At 40.2% G+C, this 24,075-nt stretch overlaps 1 protein-coding gene and 1 long non-coding RNA gene across 2 annotated transcripts in view; one reads left to right on the top strand and one right to left on the bottom strand.

Moving 5' to 3' along the window:
- The window catches only part of LOC138569797 (uncharacterized), a 108,438-nt gene that overhangs the window by 68,900 nt on the left and 15,463 nt on the right, over positions 1–24,075 (top strand). The window lies entirely within an intron of this gene.
- LOC138569796 (patched domain-containing protein 3-like) overlaps positions 6,113–24,075 on the bottom strand; it is a 231,028-nt gene continuing 213,065 nt past the window's right edge. The window contains exon 4 of the mRNA XM_069648113.1: positions 6,113–14,167. Within this exon, the coding sequence (XP_069504214.1) occupies positions 12,321–14,167 (1,847 nt within the window). The 3' untranslated portion in view covers positions 6,113–12,320. The remainder of the gene's footprint in view (positions 14,168–24,075) is intronic.

Genomic DNA, 24,075 nt, shown 5'->3' on the forward strand with positions numbered 1-24,075 from the left:
GCTCCTTCTTCATAGGCATGTTGCCATTGTCTCATCTCTACAGTGGTGTTTTGACTTATTCTCATTCCACATCCTTATAATGCTTTACCATTGCTTGTTTTGTCACCATTCGCTTGTTGCACTTTCACATAATCTCATGTCTCTGGCCAGTACTTGCACAGTTCCTTTATGGCTCTTGCCAATGCTTGTTCTCTCAAGCTGCTCAGTTCCTTTATATCCTTGTGGCACTTGCCAGTGCTTGTACAGTTCCTTTAACTCATGTTTTTCCACAAAACAACTTTCATTCATAACTGTATTCAAAGTTCAAAGTACTTGCTTTCATGTAAATCAATATTCAATGTACTTGTTTTCATCAAAATGCTTGCTTTCATTTGAAATCTGCATTCAAGATACTTGTTTTTATCAAAGTGCTTGCTTTCACTTTAATCTGCATTCATTAACTCTCTGATAAGTCTTACATGCTCGCCTGCCATCCCGGTGTCCCCTTCTCTAGGCTGACTCACTGGTCGGTGCATATGGCTTTCCCTGAGGCCTTCGACTGTCACAAACTCTCTCTCTCTCTCTCTCTCTCTCTCTCTCCCGTGCAGCTCCTCGCTTCATCTCCACAGCGGCTCTCCGTGGCTTCAGTCCACCAACGATGCATCTCTCATAGCTCGGGCCTCACTTAGGAGCTTCTCCTGCTCACGCTGGTTCCTCTTCGGTACTATGCCACCGGCCTCCAGCTCCCTTTAGCTTCACTTCCCACTTCATACACTCTGCATCTTCTCTTGTTTTTTGCGCACTCCATCTGCCACGCCGTCTTCTTGGAGAGGTCTGCTCTCGCACAGCAGTCCCAAGACCTTCTTCCACAGCTGACACCATGTTCTTCCATCTTCCTACTTTGAAACCTCCCACCAGGCTCATTGGTTACTAGACCGCTCATTGCTGGTTTGGGAGTTCTGTATTACTCTTGGTTGCCGCCTCCTCGTCCCAGTACCTAACTGCTGTTTGTATGTGTATGGATCAATAAAGAAAGGCTGTGTGTCTCTAGTTGGTGTCTCTTCCTCGTCCCAGTATATAACTGATGTGTTTTAGGGAATGATTTATAGGAAAAGTACGGAAGAGATTGACAACATCCTTTAAAGGAATGGCGGACATTGGACCTATGGTGAAATGGAAATGGGGGATACCATGTCTCACCTAAAAGTGCCTCATCCCCACCCCCCAAGTCTCCTCCACCATGAATATCCTCCCTCGCATATCCACCCCCAGGTTCAGGGTCTGAAAGCTACGGCCTTTCCCTGGCCACCTTGGAGGAGGATAATTTGGGGAAAGAAGTGAGGACGGCATCAGATTTCTCACAGATATTATGGATTCTGTCCGGGCAATTTTTTCCTACAGTAGTTAAGCATGTGCAAAATAAGTAGAGCCCTTTAGCGCAGCATAAACAGAACTCCATGATTGTACCAAATACAGGTGTGCAGTAGACAGTGCAGGGAATTCAGAAAATGCCGAGTACAAAAACGGCAAAGCACAGTGAGCACATAGATCACCTTTGCCTGCAACCCCATACCAGCTTCCCCTTTCCCTCCCTACTTACCTTTCAGCGGCACACTTCCGTCTGTGCCGACTCCTCCCTGTCCCTGTGGCCCTAGTTCCCTTCAACTAATGTGAGTTGGAACTGGCCTTGCAGGGTCCTTTTTTTCTTTTTTAAAGTTTTATTTAACTTTATTGTCCCCTGCTATTCATGTACTGGAAGCACGGGACAGCCGCCAAGCCCATTACATCGACCAAGGAGAGAGGGTGACACCCCCAAAACTCCCTGCCCCGGTGTAATGGGAGGCAGGATTTTTTTGCCACCAAATGCGCAGTAATCACACATTCAGCCTTTTTTGTCGGGATTTTGGCCGATACCTTAAGTTCTTCAGGGGCTATTGGATTGGTCCCAGAAGCAGCGAGGTAGGGGATCTCATAACAACCATTCAAGCTGTAAAAGATTTGTTTTAACCAAAATGTAGAAGCACTTGTCTTAATGACAGATTTCTTTTGTGCCAGACCTGGATTTGTCGACTATCTGTCAAGCTTGGGAGATCAGGGAGTGCTGTTTGCAAAGAAGTGGTCATTTAGAAATGACAAATCAATCAAAGTCAAAGTCAGTGATGGTAGAATTCATAAAAAATATTGATTGTGTATTGGGAAAAACATCAAGGGTCACTCCAAAATAGAATACAAGGACAAAGATAGATATGCCCTTGCAGACCTTACAGACCAACTAGTGAAGAATGAGGCTGGTGAATCAGAACTTATTTCAACCGATGACCTACTTAGATAAATTCATGCATATGATGAAGACCCTCATTTTAGGCTGGGTGATGAGTCTGAGGTGACCATGGAAGCTATGTGCCACAAGCCACTCTGTGATGTCGAGCCCAGAGGAGGCACTCGGGGAGAACGCCCAGGGGGACCAGTCCATCACAAATTTCCAAAAAGTCAACACTCCATGGCAGACCCTGAAACATGATAGGACAGGACAATGCCAGTAGTTGGAAATCCAGAGAACTATGTACACCTGGAGGAGGAGCAAGTGGCTCAAAGGTTCAGCAGAGGTAGACCTTTTGGTAGACCCAGATGGGAGGTTGACCTTAGCATGAAGATACCAAACTGAGGGTAGAAAACTACCCAGTTGCCCCTTGTAACAAACCGCCCTAACCCTCATAAAGTCTTTAGCAGAAAGAGGCCATCACAAATATTAATTTCCCCAATTGACCCCTTATTCAGCCATTTAAACATGTACCAGAGCTGTGATAATCAAGTCACTAACATGTTGGCCCAGTGAAGGCTCTAGAATTCTGTGATTGCGGTCACCAGCAGCTGCTGCAACTTGTGCAATTCTGATCAGCCCCAGAGAGTATACCCGGAAGGTGGTTCATGAAGGACTTTGACCAGGAGACTGTTGCCATGGAACCCACATGGGAAACAGTGAGTGGTGTGTCCCATGGACATTCCCTGCTGGAGTTCAACACTGGTCTCAATTGGGGAGTTGTTGGGCAGCAGAGGCCACACATATCCACACCATGAGCGGTTGTGGTAAGGTGTTCGCAGAGGGTGAGGAGGAATGCATGCACGAAGAATAAAAGAACAGAAGTGGTGGAGCAGGAGAGGAAGCAAGAGGAGGAGAGAGGAAGGAATAAGATGGGATGACCAGGAGAGATATAAGCAGAACAAGGAGGAAGATGAGAGAGAAAAGACAGAGTACGAGTGAAGAAGTTGGGCAGGAGGCAATGTATCAATCCAAGGATGGGGAGGAAAGTTTAAGAGGATTCAATGTTTTGCTGGAGCAGCCCCAAGGTGAAAGTTAGAACTAAAAAGAGAGTGTAAGAGCAAAGAAGGGTGTACTGGAGGCATTGGAACAGACCGTGCTGGAGGATTGTGAGACAAAGTAGCAGCTAAGAGTGGAGGATGTTGGTATGGAGGTGCTGGCGAGAAACAAGGAGGGGGAAAGGAAGCAAAAAGAAAGTATAGCGGGGTGCCATAAAGTTAGTGCCAGAAAATAACCATTTGGGGAGAAGAAAAGAGTGACAAAGAGTGTAGAATTAGGATGCTGGAGGCCAAGAGGATACGCATAGAGAGCTAATCACTGTGGGGTGTTGGGGAGGAGACAGGACAAAGTAAAATGGCCAAGGTACACACGATTTGAAGAACACAATTGCTCATCTTCTTTAAGTATTCCACACCCTTGATTTCAGTCGACCCTAAACCCTTGGTGCATTACTTTTGTAAACTACAATTCTCTGGGCTTTGTGATGTCTGTTGATCCCTTTGATGTGATAAGTATTAGAATTCAACGCAGTAAAGGCTTTTAGGAATAAATGTTCGTCCAAAGGAGAAATGGAGAAAAGAACCTTCAGGCAAAGATTTCATTGCAGCACAAAAAAAAGAATTTCTATTGAGGGTTCCATATGAACATTTCATTGACCATGTAGGACATCCAACTGAAGACAGGGGTTGTGAAGGAAAATAAGAGTTAAGGCTAGATTTGAAAACAAAGATGTTATTTTCCCTACATAGTGGCTTTTTAGTTGGGAAAACCAAAGAAATACATTCAGTCAGTAACCACTCCATCATTCTGTGGTACAATGGTGCATCATGCACACAATGTCATATCATCTGGATATAGGGGTGCCAGAAAAAGTGGGAAATTATCAGAAAGCTCGAATTCTGGTGTGTCACGGATAAAGACATCACTCTTTACACTAGAGTAGTGGTTCCCAACGTGTAGCTCGGGAGCAACATGCTGCTAGGGGTACCCTAAATTGTTGCTCGGAAGTTGCTCTGGGCCATGGTGTGGAGGCCTAGAAAGAGATGCTGAAGGGGTGAGACCTCAGTAGCAGTATAGCCAGGACAGAGTCCTGTACTGTGCGAGAATGTTGGCCAAAGAGCCTGCTGTGGATCGAGTTGTTTTTTTTTGTGCATGCAAGATTTGAGTTTGTTGCCACTGTGAAAATTATTTTTTTCAGTAAATGCCCTTTCTTATTATAGCAGTGTCATTGCCCAAACCCTGTCATCTTCAGATACTTTACCCAGCTGACAAATGTATTAATGAGCAAAATAATTAAACCATGTTTGTGTGTCCTGGAGAAAATGGTCATATTATGTTCTTGTACATCTAGTACGAGCACCCTGGACAAATAAGTGGCATGCAAGCCCAACGTTCCTTTATTAAATAATTTGCATTCTCTCATTTTTGTACAAGTAAGGTTTGTGTTTGTGTCAGAAATCTTATTTTTAGTGTCACCTATATTTATTATTACAGTGTCCTAGTGGAGAAATTCATCATAGTTTGATACTTTGCTCAACTGGCACATGGATAACGGGCAGACAAGTAAAATACATGCCACATTTTTCATAACTAATTTGTTCTATATTGAAATCCAATTAAGTTACTGTTAATAAATTAAAATTAACAAGCCAATTCATTCATCCAAATACCTAGTCAACACCACCACACCCCTCTATGAAATAGTCGTCAAATGCTCAAAGTTCTGACCAATGTTTGCCATTGTGTGGTTTTGTGTAAACTCCCTTTTGGGCAGAAAACAAGAGCCTCCAAATCCTTCCGAAAAGTTTTTTTTTGTATTCCTAACCACTTTTTCACCAATGTAACAGGCCCCGTGTGCTTTAAAATGCAGTATTGTCCATTACATGCCAACATAATTCTTAGGAGGTGACCTCAAGGGTGACTGGACTGCACACGAGAACATCACCAAATCATCCGTTTGTTTGTATCGCCAAAACAAAGTTTACAGAATCTGTTGTGGACCCAAGGGTCCCCCTCACCCCCCCACCACCATCCCCTATGAGTGTCAGTTTCTAATGTGTTATGTAACGCAGGAAAACAGAGAAAACAAAAAGGTCCATGGTGGTGTTCATTTGTAAATGCTCCACCTTTTAATCAATGTTGATGAATTCTAGCCATCTTGGAAGCAGCACATTAGCGCTCTTGAGGAAAGAGGACAGACAATCATCATCTTCAAACATTTATTTGTCAACCTAACAGTATTGCTCAAATCCCAATACAATCCTGGGTCCAACGATTGTTAGAGCTAGGAAGAAAAAATGGAAAAGTATGATGAGTTCAATGACAAACATAACACATAATAATAACAAGAATACACATCTTTTATTTGTGAAAAGTATGAAGTTTAAAATAATGTAAAGGAGTATTGGTGAATTGCATCTTTTGGTACTACACATGTTTACATTCAGTGATAGTACATTTAAATATGTGTATGTTTATTTACCTAGTTTAAATGAAACAGCCCCGAGAAAATCAGGAGGCAAGCTATTGATACATATAAATAAATTGAAACTTCCATTGAAAAAAAGAAACTTTTCTCAAAACTCACATTTCATCCATTTTAGCTCCATATTTGTTTTTATAAATCTACAACCACTATTTTTTCCATAGAACTATGAATTGTATTTTATATTTCAGGTCATCAACTTTGGAGCAGATATGTGAAAAACAAACTACTGAACATATTTATATTCATCATTATTCAGATTGTCTTTCTCACACATAACCCTAAAGAGATTTCTGGGACATATATTTAGAGGATTTTTTTAACTTTTCCATCAGCTAATAAAATCAGTAAAACATGCATTTCCATATTACCATTAATCCAACCTTACACATTCGCATTTTGAAACATCAGTTTCAAGTGATACAATCAAAATAATAATAAGAATGTAACATGAACACAAAAGAACATTGCTGAAAAAGGATTTCCAATGCAATAAAGCATGTTTGGATTTTCTGCAAAATTCTGTGACGTACATGTACATGAAAGATCATGGTTTCAAAATACACCTATTTCCTGTCCTAGATGGCTTCTCTCAAACTCTACATGCCGGCATCTTGGTTGGAGATGCGTAGGTCACCAAGAACTCCAAATCCCCTTTGCTGGGGAACTGTGGCAGGCTTTTCAAGATGGCAAGTGCGTAGCCGCTTTGAATAAGAGTTACATGGTATTGTGCACTATTCATTGCATTCATGGAGCAATCAGTTCAGAGATTAACACAAAAGAATGCACAATAGATAAGAAATCAGATTTGACTGGAAGCAGTGAGCTTCATACAATGGGGTGAGTTTGAGTGACATTCTGACCTGGTTGTGGAGGGGAGTAAATGGAACAGTCACCAGGGACAATGCATAAGTGGACACGCATAGTTTAAGGACAACCAACATAGGACATTTTTAACTTTACATGACATTTTACATGAATATATTCGTAACATATATGGATATGCATTTAAAATATAACAATGAAGTACAGAATATCTTGACTCAATTGTATTAAAAGTGTATTCTAATCAGAGCTGAAAACTGCAGGCCGCATCCATAAATGTATATGGTCATCTTTGAAAAAAGGGGAATTGAGTCACATGCCCTGGGGTGCTCAGAGTTCAAGAACATTGTTGAAACAGCTTTTATGTACCTATTGTATTGTGTCCTGGGAAACTGCATCATATGCGATAATGTTCCATTGGTTGAAGCAATGTGTATAACTAACTTGCATCTGTGTAACAGTGCTGTATTAAATATATCATTTAATGTAAACGTGTGTTTTCTTGAAGCCAACATACCTTCCCGTATCCTTTTGCAGAATTACATCATTCATAGAAACCATCTGATCTCAATGTGTATATAGCGGCTGAGCAAAGGGGCCTTGGTTCTGCTTCCTGCTAATCCTCATGCGTTGGGGGGGATGTCCCTTTTTGATTATAAGGAGGACATTGTTCTCTGATTGCTAATAGCACTGATTCTATGTTTGCGTGCCTTCTAAGCTGCTCTTCCCCTGGCATGCACGCTGGTACTATTGATATCTGACTATTTGGCACATGGCGTTGCTCTGAGGGTCAGTTGTTCACTGAGTTCACTCTCCCTACATGCATCTTTCTCACTTGTAGGTCCTTCACATTCATGCACGCCCTACTCACTGACTTTGTGAAGCAAACTAAGTGAATCCACACTGAGTCAGAAGGCGGACATGCAGAAATCTCAAAACTCAGGGAGATTGCATGCTGACTCTCTTCAATTCACACAAAAAAAAGCAAGCTATAGACAAAGGAAGATCTGGCTCCTATGTATACTTAGGGACAGAGGCGTTGCTGGGGGGGTGGGATTGAGGGGGCGAAAGCCCCAGGTCCCAAAATTAGCATAGCCCCAGATCTTTTCCAGAACTAGCAATACCCCTGCTCAGGGATGGAGGTTTGGGATACTACAGAAATGCCTTCATCTTTTTTATTGATGTGTTCTGAGGTGAAAGTTGCATTTGCCTTGAGCTCTAACTTAATCCTGGCATGGTTATGTAGATCAGGGGCAATTACAGCTTTAGAGGAATGACCACGCCTGGGTTATGTATTTTGGGGTGGGGTAGGTTGGGGAAATATATATGAAATGCAACCACCTACATGGACTTCGCACATTTTTGCATGCCTTTGTCTTGTTGGTATATTGTTATGCTGGCGAAGTTGTGTACAGTGTACATGTGCCAAGGATGGTATGTTTTTATGAGATGTACATGTTGTTGATCACTGTTAATTTGTACAAGGAATTGTATTCCTTTATGGCGGTGTATGGACGAAATAAAGAATATGTTGATGACATATCAAGGGTGTCCAAAAAAATATCATTGGATCAAACTCAAATCAATGCCTTCAAAGCTACCATTTGTATAAATAGGAAATTTTGGTGGTTGGTTATTAAGTGATTAAGAACAGGCTGACCTTTAAGAAAGTGTCAATTATCGATTTCTCTTAGCAGTTATGAAGGCATACCTCCCGAATCACTGTGCCAAGAGAGAATGTTATCAAAGCCCTTTTCTGTCTTGTCCTCCGCCAACAACTGGTGAAGTAAAAGGATGTATCTAATAAATGAAGGCGTGCCCGTTTGGTGCCAATAACTCAAAGCATATGAATGATGCATTGACGTCTTCAATTGATCTGAGAAAGATATGTCACTTACTAGGCGAGATTTCTAAATGTTTAATTTGGGCTTGCAACACACACCCACAACTAAGACAAACACACCTTCATGCATGCACACATGCAGCAGAGCACCCAATGGCAGGCCAGTGAGGCCCCTCATCAGCACACCTTCTGGTACCGAGGGAGACCGGGATGGTGCAGCCGGAGCTATGCTTGGGGGATAGGGAGGAACAGAGCATTATGCTCTAAAAGCTGCCCCACTGCAAACCAAGAAGGCTGGCTGTGTTTTTTTAAAATGCATACCCTCATTGAAAATGTAAGATATGTCAACAAAACAAAGTGAGTATTGACTTGAGTCACTTCGTTAAAAGTATGCAATGCCACGAACATTATCATTATAACAGTACCCCGTCAACAAACAGGGTGGACATGAAAGGCTCAGGGCTTTGTTTCATTAAAGAAATGTACGAAAAATGTTCCCTACAGTTGGCATCAAGAATATATATGTATTGAAAAAGGCATATCCTCGATGGAAATTTGATAGGAGATAGAAAGATCATTCTTCCCTCGAAAGATCTAACATTGTATTTTGTTTTGCCGAGGTTACCTAAGTAGACAGTCCAAGGTTAAATTAGGCCTCTATGATAAACACGTGTTTAGACAGCTATAGCACAAAGGAAAGGTGTCACAATTCTTTGCATTTAAGAAATGTTGTTTTACCAAGAAGTTTAATCAAACAGACTTGCAAACATTCTACTGTTTATACATTTCCCATTAGAATGTGATCTATGAGTACATGCAGATCATTCTCATCCCCCTTTCACCCAATCAGATTGCTCTGAATGCAGTCACAAACTACTGGTATTGACTGCATTCCAAACCTTTGGACTTCAGAAGCAGACAGGAACACAGAAAGCATTTTTTTGCGTTCAAAAAACAGCAATGCAATTTCCCAGCAAGAAATCTCTAAACAACACACTTCAATGCTCCTTCAACCTGACAATCAACAAGCAAATGAACGAGCCAAAATGAAAGCTTGCAACAGTGCTTTTACGTTTGGGGAAGAGAAAGCGTTCACTTTTGCATTACACTCAATGCATGATCATGATTCACCGGTTCTATTTCAACCAAGATTACAATTAAAATGAGTACTTTACAAAGGCCACCTTGTGATGTAGAGCCCATACAATGGTAGTGGTGCGTCGTATAAAGTAATATAACATAACAAAATACCCACACCTCCAAAACGTATACTACTATTACGGCCATGTGCTAATAGTAATATAGGCCTTGGGACGGGTCATTATTGCTTGTGAAAATGACCCTTCCCCAAATGATGGCAAAATGTTGAGTGGGTCATTAGCCAGAGGTAATGACAGCTCCCCAGGTCTATTAGGCCTTATTGACACATGGGGATCATTATTGACCTCCTCTCAACCAACAAGAACCCTCTGAATGAAGTCAATAACTACTGGTTTTTACAGCATTCCAAACATTCTGACTTCAGAACCAGACAGTATAAAACCATAAAGCATGTATCTGCATTCAAGAACTGAACATTCCCGGAAAGGCTTTTTTTCACTGCTCCTTCAACATGGCTGTCAACATCCAATTAGACACACCAATGTTAAATCTAAAACATGAAGCCATGCTTGTACAGAGAAACGGTTCGCTTTTACATCCAATGCATGCTCATGCAAAAACTATTCCAGCTGAGCCAACCCTAACTGGCAGCGTTCATATGATGCCAATGTCTAGTTTGTTGTTGCAATACATGCCCATTCAGTTGATGTTAGTATCTTGTCCCATGCTGACAGCACATGGATTATGGGACTGCAGCTAGCTTCATGAAGCCTCATCTAGGCATATGATGACAGGTCATGGTCATATGATGCTGCTCTTGCCATTATGAATCCTCCCTCTCTCATGTAGTCCTTTTCTAGTTATTCCCTTATGCATGTCCCCATTTCATCCTTCCACTGCTGTTCCCCGTCCCTTTGCTCCGCCTGATGTTTACTGTCTCCCTATGTGTGTTCGCTCTGCACCCAGTTCACATGTGATCCTAACACAGACAATATGTGTACTATACAACATCCAACACGGTTAGCTTTGTCAATGTTAATTGTGTGACGCTTTGTTTTCGCCTGATTCTAAGCACTCCCATATTGGCAGAAACTGAAGGGACAGAATGTGCGGATTCCACAATTCTACATCTCAAACCAAGAGTGGCAACTTGTACAATTGGATGTCAAGACGCATTGTTCTGCTTCCTGCTGAAATGTCAATAGAAGGGGATGGAGATCTTTCACTTTTCTAGGCTGTGGGGCTCCTTCTATAATTAGGATTGGAACTATAAGCACTGCAGTAAAAGCATTTTTTGGGAACTTATCTACCAATGATGTCGGTTTTGCGTGGCTTTGGTGGCTGTAATACCGGCAGCATTTCCAGTGTCATTGTTCATGATCTTGTCGCCTGTTGTAGTGAACCACACCAGATTAAACCCTTACAGTTACATTTGCAAAGTCTTAAGAGCGTATGATATTTTCTGCCTAATACTCTCTTTAAATATTGCAGATTTTGTTAAAAAATGTACACTTTCTAAATGAACAATGGAATCAGAGGGGAGGCAAGCAACCATAGTCGACATTCCACCATAAATGGAGACACTAAATAATCAGGAGACAGAGGCGATAAAGGTTCTGCAACTTGGCTAGGGTCTAATAGGCCCACAAAGCCATGTATTGTCTATGCCCTAGAGTAGAGAAGGTGGAAATAGACAGGAACAAGCCACAACTATAACTCTTGTCTTTTCGTTATCCACCAAGATAAAAGTCAACTTCTGAGGTGCTGGGCTACTTTACTGGGGCATGCCACTGAAACACTGACGGTACTGGCAACATTGAACCACAAGCACCTCAGTGCCATTATACCCACCTGCGCCCTCCCACAAGGGAGACAACTTAAATGCTCTGAAGGCTGATGAAGTTGCTGTGACTAGGGGGCAATCAGGAAGCATCCTACATGGCTGAGACATATGAATGGTTTGAGTTCCCGGATCAAGGAAGCTTTTAGCATAACAAACTAATGTGCATCCATTAAGCCTTCACAATTAGGACTACATTAGTATACATGTGAATTGAGAGGATATTAAATGATCACAGTTGCACAATATATACAATCAATCAAGAGCAAATATGGGGTATGTGGCATCATGATCAACACCTAACATGGTAATAGTGTACATGGTGTACAGTTGTTTCATCAAAGTGAATTACGTCGAGGGGATTCACTTCCATGCATGGACTTTGTGGAGAAGTCATTTATATATGTATATTTGGTAGGAAGGGGTATAGTGGGGGTGTAGGTAGTTAAGAGGGCTATAGAGAGGGGCAGCCATTATGAAAAAAACAAACAGAAATAAATTGAACTAAATGCAACAACGTGAATTACCATAAAGTAATTCACTTAGATGAAACAACGTACAAACATGTACACATTTTAAAAATGTTAATGTTGTGATATTATTAATTACATACAACAAATGTTAATCTTAAAATCTACTCCAAGTGCAATTTAGGGTTATTTTACTATTCTGACTTTGCAAAATCAGTTCATCTGATCCATAGTTGTGTGTTCTATGTTCACATCATATGTGTAAAACTAATTCAATTCACCCACATTCGAATATGAAAACGTGCAATATAACTTGTACAGCTATCATTCTTAACATATTTAATAAATGATAATTGAATTTCTTTTCAATGGCCCAAAACTCTCAAAGCTCTGAAATTCTAAAACGTGCCATATGTATGTTCAGTGCCAGCATACTGAGATGAGCAACATGGAGATTATCAGTCTGCCTTTTTTACAGAATGTAATAGTTTGATTTGTTTAAGGAAATCCTTTGCATGATCATTTTGATCAGAGCAGAATTTGCTGTCACCTCTTTGTGCATCAACAGAGGGGACCATAATGTTCTGTCCAGGATGAAATAGGTAGCCATTGTACACGTTTCCAATATTAATTATACTGGGTGTTGTGACAACAGTACCGGGTAAAGAGTTTCCCTCTGTGCCCTCAGCCTGGTTCTCAAAACATCCCAACTGCACTGGGTCTTTTATGCAACTAGTCTGCTGACCTTTATCGAACTTCTTTATTTTCGCTCCACAGCTGCACTGTTTGGCACAAACTCCAAAAAAAGTTAAAAATACTGGAATAAATACAAGACCGTGAACTGCCCCAAACATTATTACAAGAAACATAATCTTGAAAAAAGACTTAAAGAGGTAATTCCCCGATGCTGAAAGGGCAATGACGCCTAGGATGGTTGAAAGAGCTCCTTGTACTATTGGGTACCCAAGAAGGTGTAAGGCATTATTGACCCTTTCATTGGCATTAGAGTCCTGGCTTGTGACAAATGCATAGGAAATGTGTGCTGAAAAATCAACTGAGAACCCGATGCAAATGATAAGGTTTATCATGGACACCGAATCTAAGTTAACATTCCAGTAAGCCATGAAACCAGTAACACCAACTATTATCGACGCATTTGCAAAAGTCACCCAAAGGGAGCAAAGCGGATTGGGAATCAGTAACAGAGATATGAACAGCATAAGTCCAGTAGCAACTACAACATTCTGTATAGTGCTCTGAACAATCACGTCATATTGGTCCAGGTGCATAAATGTTGGGTGATATACCATCAATGGAACTGTACAGCCCATTGCTATTTTCCTTAGCTCTCTCAACATTTTTTTCGAATTGACTACAGGAGTCACATTGACTGTCTGAATAAAGAAACGGGATGCTTCTATGCTGCCATTTTGGATAACAATATCGTTCTTATAATGTGGAACTAAATGGAAAAATGAAGCTACAGATGCCATGAATGAAGCTCGGTCATCCAGATTTAGAGACATGTTGACAGAATACCGAGTATAATCTCGCAACCAGGATTCCGACAGACCTCTGTCGACAAAAGAAGTGCTTTCGAAGGACTGCATGCATTTCTCAATGGTGTTACGAATTGACGGGTCCCAGTAGGATACTGTTTTAGTCACAGTCACCATAACCTTTGGACCATACTTTGAAAAATATATATCTTGACTCTCATAGTACTGAATAAGATATGATCCCTCACTGGCCAGATTCCGAAGGCCTGTGCCTTCCTGGAGCTGAAAGCACCCATAAATACTAGCAGCCAAGTACCCAAAATACAGTACAACCACAAGAATCTTACACCAGAATTGTGTGAGAAATGGTCCATAAGAGTGAAAGAATATCGTGATTGGATGTTCTTCCTCTGCACCAGTTATGCTGTCGTAGGATCCTCCCACACAGCAAAGTCTGTGAAGAAAGGAATTCTCATCCTCAGATGCGCACTTGACCTTCACGCAAGCCAGCCAATGCCTGTTGTCTTCTTCACGTTTCCCATTAAGAGCCAAAACTGCGCCGAAGAAAGTGATACAGTACAGGAAGCAAAACAGGACAGCGGTGCCAGTATAAATACAAAATGACTTCACTGAAGTAAATGGAGTCATGATCCCAATATAGAAGGCTAAAACATCAGTCATTGAGGTGATTGTAATGGAGACAGCAGCTGCGGCATATGTTTCGGCCAGACGGTCTTCAACCTTTTTACTGATTTTCGTTTGTTGCCAGCAAGAAATCATGATAAACATGTTATCAACTCCAGCTCCTGAAAAATTAAACGAGAAGACATGTGATTAGAAGCCAAAGGAAATATTTTAAACTAATCAGAGAAGAGTAGGAATCATTCAACGCTATGGAAGTTGCTTTATTCAGGGTGTGAACACATTTTCTGTTTATGTTTATTTATGCAGCCATCACTACATAGTTCAATAGATGCGAGTTGCTTGGATTAGTAATGTGTGGTATATTTTTCACTTCCTTAACTTCATCGGAGTATGTTGCATTCCTCCTTTGATATAATTTGATTTCATTTGCTAAACCTTGTGAACTTGTACTTGAGGTTTTCATTGATTAGTTCTTTACCTTATCAGAAGTTTGCTAAAGATTCAGTGTGCCTGCTCCCTGTAAAGCACCAGACACTTCCTCAATGTCCTTGGTAAAGTTAGCATAAGGATTTCCATTTCTCATTCCTGAGTGGATATTGCAATGTTCTACTTGATAGAATGCCTGGGCGCATTGGAAATATACCAACAGTATGACTCATAACTATGTTTTGTCTTGTGCATAATTGCTTAGGTAAAATCAGCTTTTCGGGAAGCCATTGTTTCACAGTCAGCAAATCATGTATTATAAGAACCCTTGTCTTAGTGTCAAAGTGAGCATAGGGCAGAATCATAGCAGATTGAATAGCTGTTTCATTTTTATTTCATACTAACATTATCATGCCATCCACGTGAACGGGCAAAATTCCCAAACACGTCAAACCAACTCCGAAAACACTTTGATTGCCTCTGGAAGAGGTTGAAGTGCTCTTTGTGGAATGCTTTTCTAGCTCTTTCACACCTTCAAGTGAATCCTGCTAAATATTTTGATTTCTCCCATACATTAGTTTATGTGTTCATCATTCCTGTAAAGCTTGAGTTTAATAGCATTAATTGTTCAATTTAGATCTGCAGTTTTTGTAGACCTTATTTGTGAACATTCAAGTAGAATTTGGGGTAAAGATTTTGAGATTGTCATATGTATACTATTGCTACTGATGAATTAATGGAGAGAAAAACCGATCCTTTGACGAATCAGATAATTGATAGGGATATAGAGAGAAAGCAGAGGGAAGTATGGAGTACCTACTTCCAAGAAAACTGAAATAAGGAATGTGAAAAGGAAATTACATTAATATCTTGGAATTATAGGGGGTTTAACTCCTTTTTCCATAGAGATGGAACCTGCCTATTACTGGATAGTGATATATTTGCCCTCCAAGAAACTTGGACCTGTGGTGAAATGTTATTGGGCGGCTATAATATGTGGACTAATGTTGTCATTAGGGGGAGCAAAGGACGACCGGTTGGGGGTTTATGTATAAGGGTTAAAGATCAGATCCCTTATAGAACATATGACCATTTTGGGAACTCTCCGTACGTTATGAGTGCAGTAATAGATAAGATGTGCCCATTTGGTGAAATGTTGCTCATCAATATATATTCACGTCCGGGTGGCATACATATGGTGGAAATATGTGATACTGTAAATAATATAATAGTTGGATGGTTGTTGGAGTCTCCTGGTTCAGAAATGTGTATAGCAGGAGACCTAAATGCATACTGTGATGTTTCCAGGAAGGAGATGGACAGACTGGGGGAATTATGGAATGACTCCATTCAAACTATACCAATGGAGATGGGGAAGTATGGTTTGGATGGAAAACACCACAAACAAATTATGAGTGGGATGCAATGGCTGAAGCTATTTTCTAGTAGGTGCCTGGAGTACCTTGAACGAAATAAGGGTGTGAGCATTGATAATACCTGGACTAACGGGAAGGTTAGTTATCGCCTTGACTACATGTTTGCTAGTAAAAGACTTAGCAATTGTATTTAAACTTTTGAACATGTAGCTACCACCCTTAGTGACCATAAGGTACTCAAGGGAACTTTTGTTAACTCCAGTCAAAAAGGTGGGGGGTAGGAAGGGAAATGAATATACAGCCCTCGGTTGGAGGAAATAGGATCACATGGTCTGAGAAGAATCTTAAGAAGAAAATTTAACAGTCTATTTGATAGAATGCCCTTAGATGGTCATGAAATCATACTAAATGGATTAAAAGGGATTGAAAACCTCTTGGGGTTTATACAAAAAGCAAATAGCAAGTTAAATATTAAGAATAAACAGGGATAAAATCATATTACTAGATTTGACCACCAGATCCAGGAAAGGAAAAGAGAGATAAAAGATGAAATTAGAACCACCGAAGGAAAATATCAGGGAAGTGATGAAGAAATAAGAGCTAGACTAACTAACATCAGGACCAGATATAAAAATTGGATCAAAACTCAAAAATATAATATCAACAATGCAAATTGGAGAAGTATATATGCATTTTGTAAAACGCATGATTCAAAATAATTCTGGTACCTTTATCGCCAATTTTTCATTAGATGAAGATAATAAGGACAACAATGATTTGGGGCAGGAAATTTGGATGCAGTATATCTTGAAACTCTTCTTTAGACAAGAAAGAATAAATGAGATATATAAGAACTATTGGATCTATGGGAGATCGACTTTGCCCTTTGATCGCTTGGATACATTGCAAGTAATTAACAGAATGAAATCTTCTCGAGCACCAGGCCCTGACGGGTTGGCTTACATCGTAATTAAACAAAACCCAAAAAAATTGACAGAGCTCCTTTACTTATTTTTCAAGGAGATCTGGGCAAAGGGTATTATTCCTGATAGCTGGAGGAAAGCCATTGTTGTCCCTATTTTTAAAAAAGGGAAATAGAAAGACCCCTGATAAGTACTGTCTCCTTGCCAAGGCATATAGTAGCTGTAAGATCTTCTGTTCCTGCTGGTGGACAGGATTAACAAATGGAGCAAAGTGGAGGGATTGCTCCCTATCCAACAAACAGGCTTCTGAAGAGATTACAGCACACTGGATAATTTAATGATGGTAAATCATATTATCGCTGATATAAAGGACGGAAAAGGGGCAAGATTGTATGTGTGCTGTGTGGACTATTCCAAAGCTTTTGATAGTGTGGATAGGGATCTCCTCTGGGAAAAATGTAGGGCCCGAAATCTTTGCCCTCGAATGTTACACTTCCTGAAAGAGATGTATAGAGAAACAATGGTTGAAATCTGCCTAGAGAAGGGTGGGAAAATGTCTCCAGCTATTAAAACTAATGTAGGACTCAAGCAGGGATGTGTTACATCGGCCATATTATATAACTTATATGTTTCGGATGTATGGAAGAGATACAATACTATTAACAACTATCCGCCAAAGGTAGGAGGAAAAGCTATTTGTGGTTTAATGTGTGCGGACATACCATATTGATGGATAAAACACGAGTAGGCCTACAAAGAATGTTGAATGAACTGTACTCAAAGTCTAAGGAAAATAACCTTAATGTTAATATCAATAAAACAAAGGTTATGATATTTGGGGCATCCAAAAAAGAGATGGGGAAAAGGGTTGTTAAATGGTATATCAACTCTATTAAATTAGAGGTAGTTGACATATATCCATATTTAGGTATCCCCATTATGAATGACCCTCCAAGGATTTTTTTCTATGATATGATTGAGTCCAAGGTTATCAAGAAGTGGAATGTGATACGTAAATATATGACTAGTAGTGGTGGACACTCTATTGAAGGATACCTACAGGTATATAATAGTTGCATTATCCCTGCAGAACTTTATGCTTTGGAAACTACTGAGGGGAAATATCTGACTAAGTTAGGAATATTAGAAGGAAAATTGTGGAGACCAGTGTTGGGCCTCCCAGGGTGTATTCCGATTAAGGCAATAAGATGTGAATTGGGCCTTATATCGCTGGAAACTTTGTGGAAAATGAGGTGCTGTAAACCTTTCTGTAAGATTGAACTGTGCGAAGGGGAGGAAGAGAACCTAATGAGACTTATTGGTAAAAATAGGAATGGGAAAGGGGATAGGAATTCTTATATGGTAAGTCTCCAAGATACAGTATTGTCATTCCTCATGGAGCTCAGTCTGATTGCTCCAACAGTAAAAGAAGAGGTTGATACCTTCCTCAGAAAACTTAAGAAAAAGGCAATTGTGTGGGATTCCAGTAAAAATGTCATAGCGCATATGTCATAGTGCATATGCTCTGCAGAGAATCGTACCTGATACACCCAGACGATATTTAACAAAAATAGGAAAATAGAGAAATTATAAGATTTATTATGCAACTTCGTCTTATATACTCCAATGCAAAGAATGTTCGGGAACTTGGACGAAAATCACTTGCGGGGAAAGATTGTGTAGATTTTGTAAAACAGAAGTGGAAACTGCAAGGCATATCCTCACAATGTGCAGCTAACTATTTGAATGGTACCACAAAGGGTATATAAATCTGGTAAGCGATTTAAATATGATCCAATAAGACCTGTTTTGGTCGACCATATCGATGGTGAGATTAAGGTATATAGTGGGGTGAGAAGATGCTCAGGGAACTTTTCATTGATACCACTTAATGACCTCTGTGACCTTTTTATTGCAAAATTGCAATGTCGCAATGGTGTGTCAAAGAGAACGCAGACCTTGAGCTCCCCTACTCCCATTTGTCAAAATTGAGAAGAGAATGCTTTGAACACGCTCTATTACTGCGCCAAATAATGATTGCAATGTGTTCGGTGACTAATTAGTTAGTTTAATTGGTGGCCCTTTGTGATTCTGTCTCAGCCACTATATTGGCTAGAGATTGTAGAATGTTACCGGGTTAAATCCCAATCTGTAACTGGGGAAGGAAGGAGAAGGACATGGAATAGATATTGAAAGGTTGTCCTGTTTGTGTCATATTGTTTTGTTTTATTGCGCATTGTATTCTCGGTGCGGTGAGCCGTTGTACGTGACTGTGATGGGGCTGTTTAGTCTGTATAAAGCCACATTATAAAACAAAGCGCATCAGCGCATCAGCGCACACCCGTCTGTTCGTGTTGTTCCAAGGGGGAAATTCTAATGGGATCACGATAGTGATTGCGAATAGATGGTTGCAATTAAAAAACAGCATCATAGTTTTGTTATTGTTAAACATGCAAATAGGATTTTTGCAATCATAACGCAGTGTTGTGTCAAGCATCAGGTTCCCGTGTGGTCCACGGACACATTGGACAGAATGATAGGTGGGATGCCTAAGCCCCTAAGGGCTTACCTGCAAAGATATTACTCGTGCGTCCCCCATCGGTTCGGAAATGGGCGCAGAGCCTCAGTCTCCTAATGTGTGTTTGTCATCACCATGGGAACCAGATAGTCCTCTCTTTGTTTCTATGGTGGTTGTTCAGAGTTGTCGGCCATGTTTTGGGTAACACCAATGGAGAACGTATGTGAAACTGTATACGGTATCAATAATACATGTTGATTCGTGAATATGGTAATAAGCTAGTTGTTTAAGATTATCCATAATATTGTTCACCGTGCTGTGTTTACTTAGGCAGCTACGTGTGAGGTGTTTCAAACTGCATAGTTTAATTAAAGTGGATCGCTCAAGTTTAATATATTATGTTAGATTTGTTATTTGCAAGACGGAAATCGCAAGAAAAAATGTAGTTATTTGGTATTGTAGGATAAAATGGTGACACGTGACAGTTATCTCAATATCAATGCAAGCTCTGTGTATAACTAAGTGGTTCTTGACTAACTCCTGACTTAGCAGTATGTCTTATGGGAATTGTAGTATCTGGGTAGCTATTGCTGCTTATTTATGAATTACCCTGTAATAGGCATTGTTTGCAGCTTTAGAACACTGCAGATAATAATTTGAACACCGCAGTGTGCTTGCTGATGCACATGAAGCTATTTGAAACTGGTGGTTGTAATAATTCCCAGGTTCAAATGTTCTGCCATTATTGAACAAACAGTAGAGACCAGAGTATGTTGGTTATGTTTCAAATTTCAGAATGAGTAATATTGATTTCTAGCATACAAAGCATAATTAACAATAAATCATTATTAGAGCATTATTAAGAGTGTCCGGTACGTTATCGGCCTCTTATGAGGCTAGAGTACTTTAAGATATCTCATAGAAAGTATACCATTTCATTGTCTGTATTTAAACCTGCTTCCACACTTTTGAAGCGGCAGATGAGTCTTTGCCTCTTCTTGGCGTAGAAGTAGTTCTTGATTACCGCCCCTCCATCCCAGGGTTACCTTTTTTAAGCCAATAAATTTGATATCTTTTTTACCATTTAGCTGATGTGAGTTCTGCCAATGGTCAGCTAATGGTAGGTTCTTGTCTTGGCTACCAATTGCTGAAAGATGTTCTCTAATTCTTGTCCATAGGTCTCGGATTGTGCTGCCGATATAAATCTGGTTACAAATGCATATAAGTGCATATACAACATATTTGGTCCGACAGTTAATTTGGTCTTGTATCTTGACGTGTACACCATTTGAGTCTTTAAAGATGTCTGTGCTGGCTGTCGCATACTTGCACATGGAGCAGGTACCACATCTTCTGAAACCTGGCTTGGGTTCATCTAGCCAGGTCCTTGTTTTTTCTTTGGTTAATTCTGGTAGTAGGGAGGGACTTAAACTTGTTCAAAGTGTTCTCGCGCTTCTGTAAATTATTGATGAATGGTCGTAGATAAATTCTCCAATATGCGGATCTAGCTTGAACAAGTACCAATTTCTTTTTAAAATGTTCTTAATTACACGATTGTTGGTACAATATGTGGTGATGAATTGGACTTTGTTGTCATGTTTCGGTTTGTCCTTTTGTGCTAAGGTTTGTATTTTTGGTGTTTGCTGTGCCTTTTTCCGAGCTGTCTCAGTGCATTTAGGCGGACAGCCCCTTGCCTTAAATCTGGTAGACAGGAGATTGCATTCGTCATTGAAATTTGTAGGGTCTGCACAGTTTGTTCTGGCTCTCATAAATTCTCCCTTCGGAATATTTCTGATCACCGGTTCATGATGGCAACTGGTGGCAAACAATGTGGAATTCACTTCAGTCTCTATTCGGTACGTTTTGGTTCTGAGTTGATTTCCTGATACATGAATTGTTAGATCTAAAAAATGCATCTCTGTTTTGCTGCTGGTACCTGTGAATTCTTTGCCCAAACTTTTATCATTGATTTTAAGTCTGAAGTCTTCCAAATCCTGTACTGTACCATTCCATATGAAAAAGACGTCATAAATGTAGCGTGTCCATTTTTTTATAACGCTGTTTTTGTATGAGTCTGTTGTATACACCAGTAGGTCCTCAAACATTCCCATGACCAGTTTGGCCAATGCTGGTACGTATTTAACGCCCATTGTGACGCCCCTTTTTTGTTTGACAAATTGGTTCTCAAATAGGAAGATACTGGGCCTCATTACGACCCTTGCAGAATGGGTTTACCGGCACCGGTAATGGTGCCGATGCCGATAAACCCATTCCGCCCTATTACGAGGATCCCTTGCGGGACCCGAAACAGATGTCTGGTAAAACCAGACGTCCTTTCCGGGTCCCGCGAGGGTCCAAGGAGCTAATAACGGGCCCATTATTAACGGGCCCGTTATTAGCTCCATCCCCATTGAGCCCTGTGGGAATGGGGAATGGTTTTGTGAATGAGGAATTACCGGGTCCTACAAGGTTGGAATGACCCGGTAATTCCTCATTCACAGACCACGGACCCGTACACGATTTTGGAGGCAGCCATGGCGCTAATAGCACCATGGCTACCTCCAAACTCGTAATGAGGCCCACTGTTTTCTAAAGTTGCCATGAGCATTTCTTTTATCATGGAAACATAAGGAAAATGAGATGCTGATTCTTTCTTGAATGTGTAAATTATTGTTTCCAAGGCTAGATCATGGCCAATAGATGTGTATAAGGCCTTGACATCCCAAGTTGCAAGATAGTATGTAGGTAGCCATTGAATACCTTCCACGATATGTATGGTTGCTGTAGTGTCTTTCAAGTATACTTGTACTTCTTGGGCTTTTGGTCTCAGTATGTTATCGATGTACTCTGCTAGGAGCTCAGTAGCCCAGCCAATTCTGCTGAGAATTGGTCTCCATTCTGGGATATTGGTGAATGGCTTGTGTACCTTGGGGAGGAAATAGATTGTTGGTAGAATTGGTTTGGAAACATGTAAAAAGCTTCTTTCCTCATCTGAATGAGTCCCTGGTGGTGCCAGCCTTCTTTTAAGTTGTTGAAGTCTGTGATGATTTCCATTTTAGGATTGATGGGCAATATCTCATAACAGGTGTATCTAAATGTTGTTGTTCCATTTTAACATAGTCTTGTCTGTTCATCACAATTATATTCCCTCCCTTGTCGGCTTCTTTGATGACTAGATCTTTGTTGGTTCTTAAATGGTGAAGTGCCTGTTTTTCACGTGACGTTAAATTTTCTCATTCACCTTTTTTTCTGATTTTCCCTTGCATGGCATGAATCTTGTGTAAATCTTGCGTGACTGATTTATAAAATGCATCTAGCATATTGTCCGGTGCTAATTGTGGCAAAAATGTGGACTTAGGTCTGAGTTCTTTTTGAGTTAGGCCTATGGGCAAAATGTCTAATTCTTGCAGAGTCTGATGCATCGGAAAATTGTCAGGTTCTTCTAGTGATCTGAGGAGATGTATGTTCCCCAAGTCTTCAATATTGACTTCACTGATAGTGACTGTGTCGGTCTGTTTTTTCTGTTTGCCAGCTTGTGTTGCAAATCATTTTTTGAGTTTTAATTTCCTTACAAATTTGAAGAGGTCTATATGCACTTGCATGTGTTCTAAGTAGGCTGTTGGTGCAAATGATAGTCCCCTGTTTAGGAGACTGACTTGGTCTTCCGTAAGGTCCATGCTGGATAAGTTCATCACCAGATTGTTTATTTGGTCTTTTTCGCTGCTTCCCTGGCTGCCGCTCTCATTAGTCTGCGGTAGTCTTCCAAAGCGTTGGGGTTGCCGGAGTCGACCTGACCCCCTCCTTCCTCTCCTCCGAGTAAAGGTAATTTCTTGTCCAGCAGCCCACCTATCATTCTGTCCAATCACAGCAGGTTCCTGATGCTTGACACAACACTGCGTTAATATTGCAAAAATCCTATTTGCATGTTTAACAATAACAAAACTACGATGCTTTTTTTTAATTGCAACTATCAATTCGCAATCACTATCGTGATCCCATTAGAATTTCCCACTTAGGACAACTCGATCAGACGGGTGTGTGCTGATGCGCTTTGTTTTATAATGTGGCTTAATACAGACTAAACAGCCCCATCACAGTCACGTACAACGGCTCACCGCACCGAGAATACAATGTGCAATAAAACGAAACGATATGGCACAAACAGGACAACCTTTCAATATCTATTCCATGTCCTTCTTCTTCCTTCCCCAGTTACAGATTAGGATTTAACCCGGTAAAATTCTATAATTTCTAGCCAATATAGTGGCTGAGACAGAATCACAAACGGCCACCAATTAAACTAACTAATTAGTCACCGAACACGTTGCAATAATTATTTGGCGCAGTAATAGGGTGTGTTCAAAGCATTCTCTTTTCTATATAGTGGGGTGGCCTTTTATATATGGAAGAGAGCCATGCTTATTGATTAGTAATATGGTTTTAAGGCACTTGTTTTTGTTTCTTGTTTACTATTTTCCAACTAGGTATCTTTAATTTTATGATGAATTTTATGATGAATTATACTTTTTGTAGAGGAAATTCAAAGAAAGAAGATATTTTAATATGAATGAACAAATATTTGAGTGTAGTATAATAATTGAAATTGAAATGGTCCATGCTCTCTCAGTATTTATTTGTTCTATATTAATTATGAAGTCTATTGTGATCTGTATCATCAATTGTATTAATTGTATGATGTTAACATGTTATAGTGTGTAAGGTTTTGATTAACCAAATTGCACTTTAAACTAATCAAATAAAAAAAAGTAAAAAAATAGCATTAATAGTATTATGGACAAGAAATAGCAGCTTTGCCAGCCTTAGCG

This window comes from Ambystoma mexicanum, chromosome 2q, assembly GCF_040938575.1.
Source record: "Ambystoma mexicanum isolate Mex_15411 chromosome 2q, UKY_AmexF1_1, whole genome shotgun sequence".
Lineage (NCBI taxonomy): Eukaryota > Metazoa > Chordata > Amphibia > Caudata > Ambystomatidae > Ambystoma > Ambystoma mexicanum.